Source organism: Gopherus flavomarginatus, chromosome 1 (assembly GCF_025201925.1).
Source record: "Gopherus flavomarginatus isolate rGopFla2 chromosome 1, rGopFla2.mat.asm, whole genome shotgun sequence".
In the NCBI taxonomy this organism is placed as follows: Eukaryota; Metazoa; Chordata; order Testudines; family Testudinidae; genus Gopherus; species Gopherus flavomarginatus.
Genome location: NC_066617.1, coordinates 235724546 through 235743818, shown reverse-complemented (window position 1 = coordinate 235743818; position 19273 = coordinate 235724546). Strand labels below are relative to the sequence as shown.

Sequence of the window (19273 nt, the reverse complement as noted above, 5' to 3'; positions counted from 1 at the left end):
GCCCCTGCCTGGATTGGGTCCTGGCCCCCACGGGTCTCCCCCCTGCCCCATCCCTGCCTAGAGCGGGTCTCAGACTCCACCTGCCACCCTCCCCTTCTCGCGGGGCTCCCCCCACGCTGCCATGTCCCTGCCGTGCATATTCCTACACGGAGCCCCGCTCCCGGCAGCAACTGCTGTCTGCTGACCCAGGGTCCTAATGCCCCCATCCACTAATGGCAAGGCAGGCTGCCCTTACCCTGCCCTTCCGTTCTAGCCGTGAGCCTCAAACGTCCCAAATCCCAGCCCTCAGCCCTCTGCACCCTGATCCTCTGCCCCAGTCCTGAGCCCTCTCCTGCATCATGAACCCCTCATCCTCAGCCCCAACCCTGATCCCCCTCCAAAACCCCTAATCCTCAGCCCCACAGCCCTCACCCCTGCACCTCCTTATCCCCAAACTCCCACCCAGACCGTGCACCCCTCCCCCTTCCCACACACCCCCCTCCTGCCTTCAAACTTCCTCCCAAAGCCTGCACCCCCTCCCTTTGCACTGCCTCCCACCCCCAAACTCCATCCCAGAGCCTGCACCCCTCACCCCCCCTGCACACCCACTCCCAGCCCCAGCCCAGAGCCTGCACTCCTCCTGCACCCTAATCCCCAGCCCAGGACCTGCACCCCAGACCTCCTCTCCCCACCCAACCCCACTCCCAGAGCCTTAGGTGGGTGGGCAGAGTTGGGGGGGGCGGTTCTGGGCACCACCAAAATTTCTACAAACCTGCCACCCATATTCCAGACATGTGTATGCCTTTGACTGTAAACAAAATAAACACTAAATTTGACGAAAATGATGCTAGAAGAGTTATTTTGTTGTTTTCTATAAGCACATATGTGGCAGCAGCTGAGGCATAGATAGAGATGTTTGGTTTTTTTCAGGATCAGAAGGAAAACTAAAAAATAGTTACTTACACGACAGTAACTGTGCTTCTTTGAGATGTAGTCAGTGTGAAGCTCACTGTCACTGCACATGCCCCTTGTATGCTCAAAATAGGAGTCTTTTGAATAGCAGTGTCCACTGGGGCCACACACAAGCCCTGTGTCTCCTCATGTTCCTTTGCAATTCAAAGCCTGTGCTGCTGAAGATTTTGCACAGAGAACAGGTTGTGGGATCCATACAGACTACAACATCTTAAAGAACCAGTCACACAATAGGCAAAGAATCTATTCTTTCTTCAAATGCTAGTGTGGATCCCACTGTAGGTGACTGGCAAACAGTACCAGTATGGACTCGGGAGGGTGGGAATGAGAAGTTGCTGCTGCATTCATCAAATGATAATTAAAGAATGGCTTTCCCAAGCTTCGCATCAGATGGCTGCTGCCATGTCAAGGTGATGATGTGGAACAAATATCAGAGGATTACTCTGTGTCACTGCCTTGCAGATCTCAGAGATTTCTGAAGCAGGCTGAAGATGCTGTCGGACTGTGCCTTGACATTCAGAGGGAGAAGTCTTACCAGCTATCTGATAGATGGCAGATATACAACACAGTACATGATCAGGGATTCTGACTTGACCTTTCAATGAGCCAGATATGGCCACAAAGAAGTGGAGAGGTAGTCTAAAAGGTGTGGTCTTGCTAATGTAATAGAGCTTGGCTCTTGAAATGCCCAAAGCATGTTAGCTTATTTTCTTCCTGTATTGAGTGTGGTTTGGGGAAGAAGGCCAGTAAGTTGACTGATTTTAGGTGAAAGTCTGAGACCACAACTCGGATGAATGTAGGGTGTGGTCTGAGCACCGCCTTGTCTCTACGAAAGGATGTATGAGGAGTCTAAGCCATGAAGGCTTCAAGCTCACTGACCCTCAGTGCCATGGAGAGAGCAACCAGAAAAACCCTCTTGAGGGTAGGATGATATGCTGAGCAATCCAGCAGCTGCCTAAAAGGTGGTTCTGTGACTATTAGAATGACAATGTTGAGTAAGTTCTCTAACAGGTGGGTAAGTATGCAAGAAGCTCTTGAGGAATTTTGATTCCACTCAGTCCTGTAACAAAGCCCTGGAGGGCCCTGATCCAAGAATAGGTGAAGGCCCCCCTCACCAGCTTACTCATCCTCTAGCCTCCCATTTTACCCCTGGGGCTGGGGACCTGCTCCGCATCCCCCCATCCAGGGCTGGGTACCCCTTGAAACCCCTCCCCTGGAGCTGCTCAGCTCAACCAGAATGAGACCCAGGCATCCCCCGCTTGGTCCCCTACTCTCTGCCATCCCAGTCTGCACCTCCTGTCTGGTTCCCAGCAAGCCCTACATCCCCCAGTCTGACCCCCACACCTTTTAAGATTAGCTCTTTACCATTGAAGTGACACCTGGAGCAGAGGGCAGGAACTGCCCAGGCAGCAGACCCTATGTGGGGCTGAAGTCCCACCAGTGCTGGCAGTGCCACCAGGAGCCGCTCTGAGCCATTGCCACAATCTTACCTGTGCCATGGGTGGGGAGCAGCTGGGGAGAAGGCAGGAACACTTCCCTGGCAGCCTGCTCCTTGGAGCCCTGTCTGGTAGCTGCCCTCCTCCACTGGGCAGCCCCACTAGGCTCATCCCCTGCCACTGCCACCGCCGCTGCCACCAGACATTGAAGGAACCAGGAGAGGTCCTGAAAACTTCTAAAATAGCCAGATGTCCAGTCTGCCTAAGAGAGCCTCTGCTAGTTGAGCCCCCATAAACTTGGCACAACTGAAGGTAGCCTTAGTCTTTAAGCAGTGTACAGGGTTATCTCTGTGCTCACTGAATCGGGCCATGCCTTCAAAGGGCTTGCACTTCTTTGGGAATACCTGATGCCTGAAGCCAGGAAGCTCTTTACTTCATCTCCGCCATGGCCATGGATCTGGCCACGGTGTCTGAAGCATTGTAGGAGCATTTTGGCTACTAACTGTCCCTTTCTGATTCTCTCTTTGAGCTTTTGGCTGTTATCAGGTGGGAGCTTTAACAGAAAGCGTGTCACCCTCTCCCAGGCGTGAAAAAAAAGAAAAGAAAAAAAAGCCAGATGGGCCTGATAATTTTCCACCTGTAGCTGAAGAGAGGCAGAGGAATACAATATCCTCATGAATAATCCTCATGAATAATCAAGCCTTCTGGGCTCTTATCCTTTGGGGGTGATTTTGTTGGACTTGGATTTCTCCTGCACTGCTGACATGGCTGAGGAGTTTGGGCTGGGGTGGGCACAGAAGTACTCAGATCCTTGTTTGAGTGACTTGGTACCTCTTCTTCAACCATTTTGTGGTGGATGGTTGTGATGCTTTGGAGGTTCACTCAGACTAGTAACAGGTTCTGTAACCACCTAAAATGTGCTGTGCAGCTTTGTCTCAGAGCCCTCACTCCAGCAGAATGCTCACAGCACAATGATCTCACTAGCCCACTTACTCTTCACAGGGTGACCCCCAACAACACTTCCAGTCCCGAGTTTCCCCGCCAAAATAATCTCCACAACAGTGTCCAGTCCTTCTGACAGCCACTCGCAGAGGTAACACCAAGTTCAGTCCATCCAAAGAGCCAGTACATACAATAGCTTGTTAGCATAGCTGGGGTGATAAACTCCACCTTAATACACAGCACTGAGATGGTCTGGAGTAAAACTAAGAATAAATTTAGTAACAAAGAGCATAGACTTAAGTGATTTTAAGCAAGAGCGAACACGATATGAAAAGATTACACGCACAACAATAACAACGTGCTTTCTAGTGCCTAGAACTTGATTCTACCAAGATCCAGTTTTGCCTAACATAGTTTCTTACTCATACCAAGTTGTCAGCATTCTCCAAGTTGTTTAGCAGGATGACCCAGCTTAGATACGAAGCACTGGCTTTTTTGTTCTCCCAGGTGATGGATATCCCAGAGGCTTTCAGCAGTTCCTTATGTCCTCAAAGTTTCTTTGTCTTCAAAGAAAGAAAGCCATCCTGGGAGTTCAGTTTTTTTGTCCACCAGGGAGCTGACACCATGCTAATTTTGCAGTCTCCTGTGATTTTTTTTCCCCAATGCAAACGATTTTCCTACAATCTCTGATGCAAATAAGTAGCCTATTGTCCCTGTCCCTGATCATGTTTAGTTCCATTTGCAGTTGAGACAAAGAGGTGTTTGCCTTTCTCCTTCGTCTGGAAAAATGTTTTGCCTCCTTTTGCAGGCTTCAGAACATAAAATCAGTGATTATCCGTAATTTCACATGTAGCATTGTTACATACATTTTATAGTAATATTAGTGGCCATCATGTTCTTAGTTTTCAATGATATTTCAAGACATGTTTTAAATATTATGACAACAGCATGTGAGTTGCAGTGAGCTGGTCAGGCCAACTAAGTTTTATTGTTACATATCAGGGAACCCCTTGTCATCTGGCACTGAGGTGTTCCTAGGATCATAGTCGTGGCAGGTGTTTGTTGAGGACCTTAGCAGTACTTCATTTATTGGAAGGGCAATTCTAGTTGGGCATGAAGTTGCCAGCATGTCAAACAACTGATGAGATTTTTCTTGTATGACAGACATGTATACATTATAAAGTAATTCTTGAAATGACAGGAAGTCAGTTGGCACTGATAGAGTCATTGCTTCATCAGGTGATGAACAGTAAAAGTCCTTGCATAGTGAGGCAGGATATTATTGCTGTTTCTCCTCAGGTCCCATATCTGACAGTTCTTGGCATTCTCTTCTGTTCAGTGTCAGTGGTCTAGCTAGGGATGCCATTTGTGAGTACAATCTCTGCCTCTTTCTGGAATGGAATGGAGATTGACTCCTGGAAGTGTGTGGAAGTAGACCCGACTAAGCCCAATAAATTCATGATGGCATGCTATATGGATATGGCTGGCTGGTCTGGCACTGGCTAGTCCAGTGTCATTCCCAATGTGGTAATGGCTGAGGTTTGTAAGGAAAGCCACTTGGTTCTTTCTGTGGTCTCACCCATGGATCTCAGGAACGAGGGTTCTCTACTGGAAGGAAGCAAGAACATGTGCCACTGTGACAGACAGAAGGAGTAGATTTCCCTTTAGAGGCAGCACAAAGGTACACTGGGTCTGCACATCAGTGCCAGTAATTGTCTCAGAACTGAGGTCCTTCTGGATTCCTCCAGGGACATGTCTGGTGGCAACAGTGACTCTGACAATATTGACATTGACATCAGTACTTCTGCAGTCAGCAGTAGGAAGTTTCCCTCTGTGAAGAGATGATAGGTGTCTTCTTGTCACTAGCGCTCCACTCCATTTGGGCTTAGTGGCTTTCTTCCTGCAGGCCAAGTGTGGTCTTCCCTCTGCAAAGACATTGAGCTCTGCCTACAGTCTCTGATTTAATTCTCAGGGCAGTCTCTCTTGCTGCTGGACTTGGCACCCGCTTCAATGCCAAGAGTGTTGGCTTACGAGCAGATGATGGAAAAGAGGAGACTCAGAGGGGACATGATAACAGTTTTCAAGTATATAAAAGGCTGTTACAAAGAGACGGAGAAAAAGTTGTTCTTCTTAACCTCTGAGGATAGAGCAAGAAGCAATGGGCTTAAATTGCAGCAAGGGAAGTTTAGATTGGATATTAAGAAAAAACTTCCTAACTGTCAGGATGGTTAAGCACTGGAATAAATTGCCTAGGAAGGTTGTGGAATCTTCATCACTGGAGATTTTTAAGAGCAGGTTGGACAATCACCTGTCAGGGATGGTTTAGATAATACTTAGTTCTGTCATGAGTGCAGGGGACTTGACTAGATGACCTCTCGAGGTCCCTTCCAGTTCTGTGATACTATGTCTTCAATGCCAATAATGTTGACTTCAGCGCAGGGTCTTTGGTGCCTGGGTCTCCTCCCTGCTGGTTTTGAATGTCACATATCTACTTGATGGGGGTGCTCATGGATTTTATTTTTTTGTTCATCGCCTGGTGTGTTCTGGTACCTGTTTCCTTCAGGCCTGAAGAGACCTTCATTGATTGCTTCAGCAAGAGCAATTTCAGTCAAATATCCTGTGACTTGTGAGTCCTCAAAGCACAACAACAGGCAAACCAGGTATCTTTTGGGTATTTGAAAATGTAGAAAAACGTTCAAAAATATTTATAATAAATTTCAATTGGTATTCTATTATTGTTTAACTGTGATTAATCATGATTAATTTTTTTATCAAAGTAATTTGTTTTGAGATAATTGCTTGAGTTAACAGTGATTCATTGACAGCCCTAATATCTACCATAGATGCTGGTTACACACCATTAAAATAGTCTAGGAGAAAGCTGAATGCTCTGCTACTAAAAGATGCGAAAATGTTGTTCCACAGTTGATTCAGTCATTTCTAACTTCAGAAAAAAAAAAAGCACTCAGTTACCTCAGATACCATCTTTTGGGAAGCTCTAAAAGCTACTGTGAGGGATGAATGGATAAAGTACGCCTCTCAAAAGGAGAGAGGCTTAAATTACTAACTCTCTGAATAAGAAAATCTATAAGTTGCAGAGAAGGGCATAAGACTGGCTGAAACAATGAAAACCTCCTAAGTTCTCTAACAAATGCCAGATATAAATATAATGAATGCTTATCCAGCCAAGTCAAATTTGCTCTCAGCAGGGTCAAATATATTATGAATGGGGAGATAAAGCAGGTAAACTACTTCGCAAGACTTAAGATGGAATTAGCCAACAACATTATTTTGTTCTTATTATTACAAGAAGATTCCAGTGCCATCCTTGAACCAATAGATATAAATAATCAATTTAAGCAATTCTATCAAGCTTTATATAAATCAGACAACCAATCTGATTCTAGTCAAGAGAGAACAGGGCTGTCTCCTCTCACCTCTTCTTTCTCATCTCACTCTTGAGCCACTGGCAAAGTACACACATCAGATCATTCAGCCATGGAAGGTATGACTATAAACTGGAAACAATACAAAATCAGTTTATAAACTGATGACATCTTTGGGAAGAATCCATCCTCATCAATCCCATAATTACTGAATGCAGTTGATGTTTTTTGAAAGATCTCTGGTTTTCATATTAACTTGGCTATATCAATTGCTTGTGATTTATTCCAAAGACCAGATCCTTCTCAGTTTCAACATTTTCTATTTCACACAAACAAGGAATTAGCTTATTTATTTAAAATTTGTCCTGATCTTCCCAAAATTGCTTCTATAAATATGGACTATATATTAAAAGAAATTTCCAAGGATGTAGAGAGGAAGTATCCCCCTCTATCCTTACTGGGGAGAACAGAAATAGCCAAAATGAATATCTGTCCCAGAATGACATATATCATTCTCCTATTGCTTTTCAAGCTCTGTCCCTTGCTCTATGCTTGTATAAATTGCATGAGAAGCCTATTAATATGAGATTTTAAAAAATAACAGCCACTCTTGTCACACAAGACACTTTAAAAATCCTGGGCAACTGGAAGTATGGGGTTGCCAGATATGGATCTCTATGATCTAGCATTCCAAATGTGTCATATTGTAGGATGGTTCCTCTTCGGTAGTTCTATACAAACATTAGCCTGGTTTGAGATTAAAAAAATCTTAGCTATGCCACATGGTTCCCTCTACTCTTTTATATACTTTAAGAGGCTACTGAAACCCTTAAGGGAAAATCCAATCTTTACAGCTACACAGGGAATCCTGCAATGTGTTAAGATGATTATCACATCCAATCTTAATAATTTGCTTCTTGTACCATTATGGGATAATCTGTGTCTTAGGATCAAGGCCAACTCCATGTTTAAGACAATTTGAATAGGAAAAGGATTACCAAAAATTAAAGATATAATCCAAGATGATAAATTGGCCTCCTTCGATTTACATATACAACAAATATCAGCTACCATTATTTCACAGTTCCTTCTTTCAGGGGCTATGCTCAAGGATTCCTGCAAGGATAGGGGACAATTGGTCTGCTTCAACTCTCACCTCAAGAATAACATGTTAAGAAATATGGAAATACAAGTCACTTTGTAGGAATTACTTATAGGTGGCTTTATGCTTGGCATTACTCTCTCAATCTAAGTTTCAAAGAAAAATGGGGAAAATCTTGGCTTTACAATCTCAACAGAAACCTAGCATGATAGCTGGCTTACTGTGAAAGATACTTCAAGCTCCTTATCTTTGCAATTATTCCAGAACAAGATATTAAACAGGTATCACTGGACTCCAGAGCATTTAAGGCTTGATTAGCGACAGCCAGTGAATGTTGGATATGCAAACAGCCCCATGCCAACCTTTCACACATCTTCTATATCTGTCAAAATGCATGTGTTCTTGAACACTATATTCAGTGCTCTTTTGAAAACTTTAAATGTTGCTATTTTTCTTTCTCCAAGCCTGTGTATTTTAGGGGTGCTGGATGAGTTCATATTACTAGTAACATTGAGAAAAGGATTGCTGTAACTACTTTAGTAGCCAAAAGAGTGAATTTGACAAAATGGAAATCTGCAATACCTCCCTCATACACAGACTGGCTTAGTGAGCTCTCTACTTCTGCATTAATGGAAAAAATGACTGTCTAGTAGAAATGTTTCTGGAAGAAAGTAGACTTCACACAGGACTACTGAGTTTGTTTTTGAAACTATTTATTTGCTTTACTACAAAAAGGAGTAAGTACTGTGCTGCTTGGGACAGGCCTGAGGGGCCTATTGAGACTGTTGCAGGGTGTGTGTGTGGAACTGCCTCAATAAACTTTATGGACTTTTGTACCCTGTTTGAAAATACCCTGTGGTTTGTATTGGGCCTGGAAGAGTGTGGTCAACCACAGGTATTTTTGCCTTTTTTTTTTTTTTTTGAGGTTTGAGCAACCACAAACTTTGGATGTTTACTGCCTAGTATTCACTTGTGATCTGAATAAAAATACCTTGTTTGAGAGACACACAGTAACAGCAGACTCTGTACTAACATGATTCCTAAAACAAAGATAGAGCATATTCATAATTCATCTGAACAACAATAATGAAGAAGTACCTCTCGCTCATTAACAACGGTCTTAAGAAACAAATGCCGTAAACCCTTCCTTTAAGGTTTGTGCACAGCTTAAAGAGATCACTAATTACTCTCACCAACAATAACTCAATTTCCTTCAAGTCATTTATTTCTGCTCATCCACCAAAATATACAAATCTCAATTACTTCTAGGACTTAAAGAAAGAAAGTGAGAAAGACGCTGAGTAATTGCTTATAATTAAATGGAATGCAAGGGGATGGGGGAGGGAGGAAAAATATTTTTGTAGCTATTTTGTAGCTGTTAGCAGCTACCTTAGTTTTAATAATAAAGTAAAACATTTAATATTTGTTCACTCTCTATAAGAAAATCAGAAAAAGGATTAGAGGAAAGAGAAACCAGCTGAAATGATACATGCAATTCTTAAGAAACATTGATTGATCTGGTCAGGAATTTTCTATATAAAAAAACCCCTAACCAATATCTAATAATTTTACTGAAATTTTTCAGTTGAGAAGATCAAAACAAAATATTTGTGTCAGATCAACCCAAATCAACACATCTTGGTTTGCTTGACCGAAATGAACTGTTTCATTTTGGGACAGTTTGACATTAATATGTGCTTTCCATGTCATGCCTCAGGGAAGCAGTAGTTCATGCGCATTATGCCCCTACCATCCTCTCTGGGCTGGGCTCTCTAGCTGAACTGTGCCTCCCATGATACATTGCAATCCCAACCTCTGGCTGAACCAGCACGGGAATCACAAAGATACGTTCCTGACAAGGGGGAATTAGCAGGAGTTTGCCCATCTAAATCCCTAGTCCAGGCCTAGGTCATGTCTCACCAGAAACTTTCTTTATTCCAGTTTTTCCTCTTATGTCTCCCCATAACACTGGTGTAAAAATAATTTTCCCATCACTCCAACTATGCCACTACTTTTCTTAAATTCTTTCATTGGCTTCCTGTGTCCAAGAGAAGCTCCTTGCCCTCTCATGATGACCCTAATAAACTCACTCCTACCTTCTTTTCTTCTACTCCCTCACTGCCTCCCAAGTATGATTCCCCCCCACACACACCCCAATATAATGGTAGATAATCAGCTCTCACCTCAAATTCCATTACTGAATGCTGTATTGTGAGGGATGAACTCAGTGTATTATTTTATCTGTTTTTTCTATTGTACGGGTATTATGCAAATGTATTCAGCATAGGTAAACATAATCCGAAGTGGGTACCTTATTATAAACAGTGTGTCAGAACTCTGATGATAAAGAGGGGCTGCTTTACTAAAGTACTTATCAACCTGTTCTGTAGACAGGATTTCCACCTAAACCTTACTATGAGATGAGAAGCAGAGAAGACTACAGCTAATCTGAGATTGGAATGAAGTGCTCCCAAGTTTCAGTTTGTGAATGAGAAATAAAAGGAGCTGGCATGATGCCAGCTCATGAAGACACAGTATGCATTATTTTTATTGCCATGAACAGAGCCTTTTTATTGCTTAAGAGTCCTCAGGGGATCACCTTGCCAGCATAGTTCTAATTTTTTCCTAGACCACAAACAAGGGGAATTCCAAGCATATTTCATGGAAAAAAGAAGGAAGACATACTTCATTGTACATCTCAAAGAAGCTCTTTGATTAAGTGGCTGAAGTCTGACAAGATATTTGAATCTGCATTATTTTAACTACATTTATTTTCCGATGCTATCCTGTACCTCAGCCCCTGAATCGTGACTTTCCATCAGGCCCTTTCTTTGTATAAGGCGACTGCAGGATTTCCACAGTGCTTGCCATCTTTCCTCCTTATCTTTTGCTCTGCTATTGTTACACTGATATAGAGAGGTGTCTGACCTGTATCACAGTGGCAGTATCTGTGCTGTCAGAGTTAAGGGCCCATCATTATTGCCCCTTGTTTTTTCAGGGGTTTATATAACTTGACCATTAAGACCACACACACACACACACACACACACACACACACACACACACACACACACACACACACACACACACACACACACACACACACACACACACACACACACACACACACACACACACACACACAATCACTTTTGACTGTGGCCTTGTCTGCTGAGTTTAAGCCTGCAGCAAGATTTTTATAGCTGAGTTAGAATCCAAACATTTCCATTATAAAGAGCACACAGTGAGTGCAGCAGTTCCAGAGTTATACAAATATGTAAAAATGCCCCTCCCTCCCTTATATAACCAAAGAATGATTTTGACTGGAAAAAACAAAAACATTTGCAATAGCATCCATAAATCTTGCCTATTACATTTGGTAGATTAATAATGGCTAAGACACAGATGTTATAATGTTGTCCGCAGGCCAAACCTACATTCCCCCCTCACAGCTCATTGTTCAGATTCTTCTACAGCTGTGTTCTAATTACATTAGTGCATAACAGACCGGAACAGCTTCAGTCTATTGAGTAAATAATAAATGTTTTAACAAATTTCCTAAAACATATGTCAGGTAATGACAAGCTTAGATCCAGGAAACAAGTAACAGTCCAAGGGTGAAGCCAGAGTCAGGATCGAGGAGCCAAACCAAAGGTCAGAACTGGAATCGGAAGCCAAAGCCTAAGGTGAAGGGTAAGTGCGAATCATAGTCAGATGTAGCCAGAGGTGTAGTCAGGATTCAGAAACCAGAACAGAGCAGGCACATTCTGGGGCTCAAGTAGGAACAGGGATGGGAGCAAGGCAGGAGCAGGGCTTGGAGCAAGGACTAGAACAGGAGTGGCAGCCTTCGGCACACGGCTCATCAGGGTAATCCGCTGGCAGGCCACAAGACATTTTGTTTACATTGACCGTCCGAAGGCATGGCCCCCCGCAGCTCCCAGTGGCTGCAGTTTGCCGTTCCCGGCCAATGGGAGCTGCAGGAAGCAGTGGCCAGCATGTCCCTGAGGCCTGCGCCACTTCCCTCAGCTCCCATTGGCGGGCAACAGTGAACTGCGGGCGGCCACTAGGAGCTGCAGGGGGGGCTGTGCCTGTGGACGGTCAATGTAAACAAAATGTTTCACAACCCGGCAGTGGATTACCCTGATGGGCCATGTGCTGAAGTTTGCCAACCTCTGGACTAGAAGCAGGTTGTAACAAGGGCTGGGGCAAGAAGCAGAAGTGAGAGCAGGGTAAGCACAGCTGTGGGCATGGTACGCATTGAGCAGTCTGTGCTACTGCTGCAAGGCTCAAGTAGCAAACTGCTGGTTCCCCTGCCCAATTAGGAAGTGCAACCATTGGGGAGTGTGTGGGGATCAGGTTGGGAGACAGCTGTGCCCCTAACACCAGTTTCTCCTGAAAAGCAGGGAAAACTTTTCACAGTACACCTGCCTTTTGGATTTCCTGGAAAGGTGAGGAATGAAAAACAAGAAGGTGCAGAATGAGTTAAAAACAACAGGTGGGGATGAATCAGAAAAGTGAGTGAAACTAGCTATAAATCAGAGTCTGTGTGTAACCAAACAACCCTTCCCAAAAAAGTCTGTGAGTGTGTATGTGCACGTGCATAAAGGATAATGCAATACATTAAATTTAATATGTGTGACCCCAAATGGGAATAGTGACATGCGTAAAGTTAATAATGTGCTTAAGTGTATGCAGAATCAGGGCTTATATCTTCATATTATAGATGAAAACTACTTTTTTGGTAGCTCCCTCTCTTCCCCCCTCCCCAACCCCATCAAAATTATATTGATTTTTTAAAATTGTCTTCTGACCTTTTTATTAATTTGGAGCCAAATTCTCCTTGCCTTACTCATGAGTATTCACGTTGAAATTGCCGGGATTACCCATGTCAATTAGGAGTGAAGTGCATCTCTGAGCTTTTGTTTTTTGTTTTTAAAGTGATGCTTAAGTCATAGGGTCAACTGGATTTCTTCCTTAGTACAGTTAAGTTATCAGTTTTTCTGTCTCGAGGGGTGTACCCTAAATAGAGTGACTGGATAGCAAACATGAGAAATCAGGGTTGGGGGTAATAAGCACCTATATAAGAGAGAGCCCCAAATATCAGGACTGTCCCTAACAGGGACGGTCACTCTAACTCTAAATAATGAATCAATGGTGAAATCAGTTGCTGGGGAGTTAAACTTCGTAATGAGTAGCAGAACCAGTGAACATTTGGGTTCACTGACATCACTTCACTGGCTGATAAACACAGGCAATGTATAAAACATTTACAACATATCTCCCCTATAGACCAGGTAATTTTTTTTACAGAAGGCCCATAGCCCATTTTTCATTTTGTCAGAATCATCAGGTCTGCCACATACCAAAAGCTGAAAAGCAAAACTAAAAGGACCACCCCATTCATGTTTGGTTATATTTAATTTTTCTTGTAACATTTAACTAACTTTCTTTTGAGGACCAAAATGCTCTGCTAAGATGTTAAGCTTTATTACTATTTTATAAGAGCAAATGAAGAGTAGTTTAAATAAGTTTTTTAGCATGTGCACATCTTAATAAACTCAAACAGAAAATCAAAGAACAGTAGTTTTTGTCCCTTTTGGGGGCTGGAACTAAGGGTGCTGGGGGCTGAGGAAGCACCCCCAGGCTTGAAGAGGTTTCCATCATATACATTACAGCATGGTTTCTCAAACAGGGGTTGCCGCTTCTGTAGGGAAAGTCCCTGGTGGGACAGGCCAGTGTGTTTACCTGCCCTGTTTGCAGGTCCGACTGATCGCAGCTCCCACTGGCCGCGGATCGCTGCTCTGGGAAATGGGGGCTGCTGGAAGCATTGGTCAGTAGTCCCTCGGCCCGTGCTGCTTCCAGCAGCTCCCACTGGCCCAGAGCAGCGATCCACGGCCGGTGGGAGCCGCGATCGGCCAGACCTGCAGACTGGGCAGGTAAACACACTGGCCTGGCCCACCAGGGGCTTTCCCTACAGAAGTGGCAACCCCTGTTTGAGAAACTCTGGTTTATAGCTTTGTTCAATGGCTTTCAGCACCCCCACTATACAAATTGTTCCAAGGCCACTGTCTCCCTTCCTTGTTTTTGGATATATATTTTTGCACAAGATATATCCTTAAGATATATGAGGCTTATCTTATTTAAAGTAACTGTGTGTTTAAAAAAATCCTAAGGCAACAATAAGACTGCAAAATTAAAAACCCAGTTAGGCAATAGTGAATTTATTATACAACAGCACCTCTTACAGTGCATTGGGCATGTAGTATATCTGTGTATATTTTACAGAATACATCTTACAACATGATCAGTAATATATGAAACCAGAAAAACTGAAAGAGAAAATGCTAAGGCCCCAATCATGTAAACACTTCAAACATATGAGCGTCACATTGCAGTGCAGGTTCAGGTTGTCTGAGCCTGGAGCAGTAGAGTCAGACAAGAAATATGGCAAAATTAACATTGCAAGTAGAACCTTACATTTTTCCTTTCCTGACTTTTTTGTCATTTTAACTTAGTAACATTAATGTTGCATTAGCAAAAGGTTTGTTTCACGTGACTTTTGTACTTTGGTATTTTATTTTTATTTAAAAGAAAGAGACAAAAAGCAATTGCCTGCGCTCAAAAAATAGCAGAAATGGACTCAGGATCAAGTTTTTATCTGGATCCACATCTCAACTTCTCAAGGTTAGGGTGTTCAGCTCTACAGTTTTAGTTGTTGTCACAGTTCTGGGCAACTGCACCTATATTTTCCTCCCCATCTCCCCCCACACACACAAATGATACACCAAGGGGACCCACTCTGAGGCTCCCCAGCCATCACCTCTCTTGGGCACAGACATGCATCTCTTCCTCCTGACCGGGGTATTTCCAGGTAGAACAGTTCCTAGCAATCACTGTGTTTTCACAGCAGAGACAGGCTGCCAAAGCAGTCCTGCTTGCTTTCTCTTCAGAGACAGATAACAGTGTGACTGACTACAAAGCTCTTTTTATGCATGCCTATTTTATTCTTAATATAAAAGCACTAGAGAGACAATAACCTACATGCATGCTAATAAGGTGACCAAACAGCACCCGGACCTTAACATGGACTCTGGCAGGAGCAGTCCTTCAACACCTCACCTGAGGGGTTTCCTTATGGTTGCCAGTTAATCACTGAGGCCTTGGCTACACTGGCGCTTTACAGCACTGCAACTTTCTCGCTCAGGGGTGTGAAAAAAACACCCCCCTGAGCGCTGCAAGATACAGCGGAAACAGTGCCGCAGCGCTGGGAGCGCGGCTCCCAGCGCTGCAAGCTAATCCCCATGAGGAGGTGGAGTACGTGCAGCGCTGGGAGAGCTCTCTCCCAGCGCTGGCGCTGCGACCACACTCACACTTCAAAGCTCCCGTGGCAGCGCTTTGAAGTGTGAGTGTAGCCAAGCCTTCAGCTTCAGCTCAGAACGAGCAACCTGTCCCATGGGGCCTCAATAGGCCTAGTGCTTACAACTGTACCCTAAGGACTGGGGCCCTGCATGGACCAGGGATCCTGTCAATCTGCTGGATTGAGAAGAAGGCTCTGAGTCAATTTACTACCAGGCTATTTATCCAAAAATCCTTTCCTTGGCCGTGGGTTTCTGGAGAATCCAGTTTGAACTAGCATATGTGAACCTCTCCAGGGGGTGGCTTCAAAGAGGTTGATAACCAGAGGAATTACATTAGCATCTCCCTCCTTTAAGAGACATTACATACAATTCCACAAGAGCACATATACAACTATATTTTAAACCATAGATCCTAAAGGTATTAAATCTAATTCAGAAGGGTTTATCCTAATTCAATAACGTTTATTTTTATTCCATAAGGTTTGTCCCAGATGTTGCAAGTCTGTCGCAGTTGGGTCCTCTATGATAAACAGGGACAGCTGTTAAGTTAATAGCCAGATCCAAAATTGTCCAAATTTCAGTGGTGCTTGGATCCAGGATTGTGATTTAGGTACATCTCTTAATATTGAGCTAATTTAAATGCTAATTAGATTAACTGGCTGGGGAAGGAATGAGTTCCCAACTTTGCAGCTGCTGCTTTTTGTCTAGAGAATTGTTTGTAAACTTGAGATCAAGGAACAGCAGCACATCTGTTTGCAGTGTGGCAGCTGTATCTTTACAGTGTAATGAGTTAGGTTTTTAAAAAAAAAACAACACAATGAAAGCTTAGAATTTGTAGCATACTGAAGAACACAGAGAAAACTGAGATCTGGTCTACACTACAGGCCTTTATTGCTATAACTATGTCGCTCAGGGGTGTGAAAAATCCATACTCCTGCGCAACGTAGTTACACTGACCTAACTCCCTGTGTAGACAGTGCTATGTTGGCAGGAGAGCTTTTCCCGTTGACATAGCTACTGCCTCATTGGATTAACTATGCTGATGGGAGACCTCTCTCCCATCAGCTTAGAGCATCTTCATTAAAGCGCTACAGTAATGCTGCTGCATTGGTGTAGCTACATTGATGCAATGTTTTAAGCATAGACTTGCCCTGAAGGCCGACCCTAAAATATGCAGGGTCCATCCACATTTTGGGTAGTGGTGGTTGTAGTTCCCCTGACGGAGAGGAGGTCTTGTGTCACCATAATCCCATCCCTGTTAGGAAAATTTTCTACCAGAGTTAAACATGTGAAACAAGAAGTGATGTACATTGTCTTTGTTTCCAAGATAGAACCAAATACTGCGGTAGATACTGAGGCCCAACCTAACAAGATACTTAGCACATGCATATAGGACTACTCAATAGCCATAGTCACTTGCTTAAAGTTAGGCACAAGCTTGGGTACCTTGCTGAATCGAAGCCTGTGGAAAAAAGATAGATGCCACATCTACATTACCAGAAAAGACGAAAATCAAACCAAGAATAAAATATCCTATGAGAAACTCCTACAGAATTGTATAGGGATGAAACCAATAGGATTCTAATGGTGTTACTTTAAAACCCTGCAGCATTTCATAACGAATAGTATCTTTCCATAGACTTTGGTAACTATCTTATAGAATTCTACCACGGTAATTTCTATTAGATTCTAAAAGTTGTTTTAAAGATTCCGTAGAAAGGCTATCCTTCTCTACAGGAATTTTCCATACTGTAATATTGGTGAATAAAGCAGATTTCCCTTAGACTGCTATACGTGTAGGCAAGGAATGTTCTAAATCCCAATATTGTGAAACCTTTCCTGTACAACACTATTAATATTTAATACAAGGATCTATTAGGCATCTACAATGTTCTCTGAATAACCCGGAGTTGCCATAGGAATGAAAATGTAGTCAGAAGCTAAATGGCCTTGTATAAAATAATATCATAACATAAAACTGCAGCTCCCATTGGTTGGGAATGGGGAATCGTGGCCAATGGGAGCTTCGGGGGAGGTACCCACAGGCGAAGGCAGTGCACAGAGCTCTCTGCCCCCTCATCCCCCCAGGGGCCGCAGGGATGTGGTGCCGGACACTTCCGGAAGTGATGCAGGGCCTGGCCAAGCAGGAAGCCTGCCTTAGCCCTGCTGCATCATGGGGCTGGCAATCTCATGGGCCAGATCCAAAGTCCTGACGGGCTGTAGTTTGCCCACCCGTTCTAGGAAGTTACTCTAGAATTCCTAGAAGCTGAGGATTTCTGAAGTGCACAGGTACTGGCTGTAAATACATGTTTCAGCTATCAAGTATTTCAAGCGTAGCTCAATACTCACTTCCACATGTTGGCAGGTTTGAATAAGTTTAGCCAAAAGAGTTTCCAGTTCAGTATTCCTCTTAATAAGGTTCGTGAGGTTATTCTCCAAATTTTGCTGTTTAAAAGACAGAAAAGAACATTTTAGTTTTCTGCAGAATTTAGGATTTCAGGTAAATACATGGAAAACTGTTATACTTTCAGGGCCATATATTAAGTTTGTAGATATGCACACGTGGCTTTCTTATTTATCTGTATTACCAGATGTTTTGAGCAGGCACATGGTAAGGAAAGTGCCTAGTTAGCCATGTGCTTGCACATTCAGTATCTGGTAGTGCATGTGCAAAGTGTGCATCCCTTACCGATTTTGTTTTTCCCAGTTGCTTTTGAGAAAGACAGTATCAGACACTTTATTAAAAGCCTAATATAATATCTACTTTGTTCCCTTTGTCTGCTGCCTTTGTAATTCTATCAGGGACAGCAATCAAGTTGACTAAGAAGATTTCTTCTTTATAATCCCATAAGGCTTATTGCTTATGGCTCTTTACCCTCATGTTTATGGCTGAAATAAATATCAGTGTTGCCAGCTCCTGTTTTTATCATGGTTCTCATAATAGCTGAAATTTTATTTAAAGCCTAGCTCCCAAAGACAAGTGAATATGAGAGAGTCTGAGCTTTAATTTAAAAAAACCAAACCCACTATGTTTTACCCTTGCTGGTTGTGGAGAACAGCTTGCAAATGTGGCCCTAATGCACTATAAAGATCAAAAGCCAGAAAACAAATAAAAAGAGCCCAAATCATTATTTTTCAATCTCATGACTTTTGTGAGCCTGACTCATGATTTTTGAACATTTAGAGCTGGCAATACTAAGGGCTGTTTGCATGAGTAAAAGGCTGATCTATACACACATTTGCATCAAAATAACTAAATTGGTTTAATTCACACCTTTTGTTATTTCGGCACAAGCATATGGGGTAGTCTACACTACATAGTCTTTGCTTTGCCAACATAGCCCCTAGCATAGACACAGCCATAGGATGAGTTTTTCTGCCTGTATAGTAACATCACCTCTCTGAACTATATTAGCTAAGACAACTGAAGCAGTTTAGAAGACAGAAGGCAGTAGCTGCATCTACACTGGGGATTTTACCTTAGATTTTATTACAAATCCTGAATAAAAGTATAGTATACTATATTGTGGGGAGAGTTCCATATTCTGTCACCATCAGGGCACTAAGGCATGCAACAGTGGATGAGATATATAGATATGAGTGTCCATGGATCCTCAATGACGTATTAACGATACACTTTGGTATGTTACTGTTCTGCTCCAAATTCTTACATACGAAGAACGAGAAGCACAGAGCTTAGGGCTAAACAGCAAAGTATTTGCAGAGCTAGGATTAGTACTCAGGGGCTCTTGTTTTATACTCCCATATTCCCTCACCTTGTGTCTCATGGTATTATTCATCAAGACCCTCCATATTGTTTAAACCTCTGAGAGACAGAGAGAGAGAGAGAGAGAGAGAGAGAGAGAGAATGTGTGTGTGTGTGTGCGCGCGCGCATGCGTGTATATGTGGGGGCTAGCTGAGTGGCCATGTTGGGGTACTTGTATACCTCGTATGTGCTGTGGAACTGCACCAGCATATGCAGGACTGGCACAATGACGACAGTGATTATAGGATGGCTGTTTGCTAAAGTGATAGCTGTGTCTCAGTCAGGGCTGTCAGTTGTGGTGAAATCCACCAAAAGCCTGAATATTTTGGGT

At 43.2% G+C, this 19273-nt stretch overlaps 1 protein-coding gene across 4 annotated transcripts in view; it reads right to left on the bottom strand.

Annotated features, from left to right (window-relative positions):
- The window catches only part of MID1 (midline 1), a 351287-nt gene that overhangs the window by 44731 nt on the left and 287283 nt on the right, over positions 1-19273 (bottom strand). For all 4 annotated transcript variants that reach the window (XM_050963694.1, XM_050963696.1, XM_050963693.1 and 1 more), the window contains one exon: positions 17525-17620. In XM_050963694.1, coding sequence (XP_050819651.1) covers positions 17525-17620 — 96 coding nt within the window. The remainder of the gene's footprint in view (positions 1-17524; positions 17621-19273) is intronic.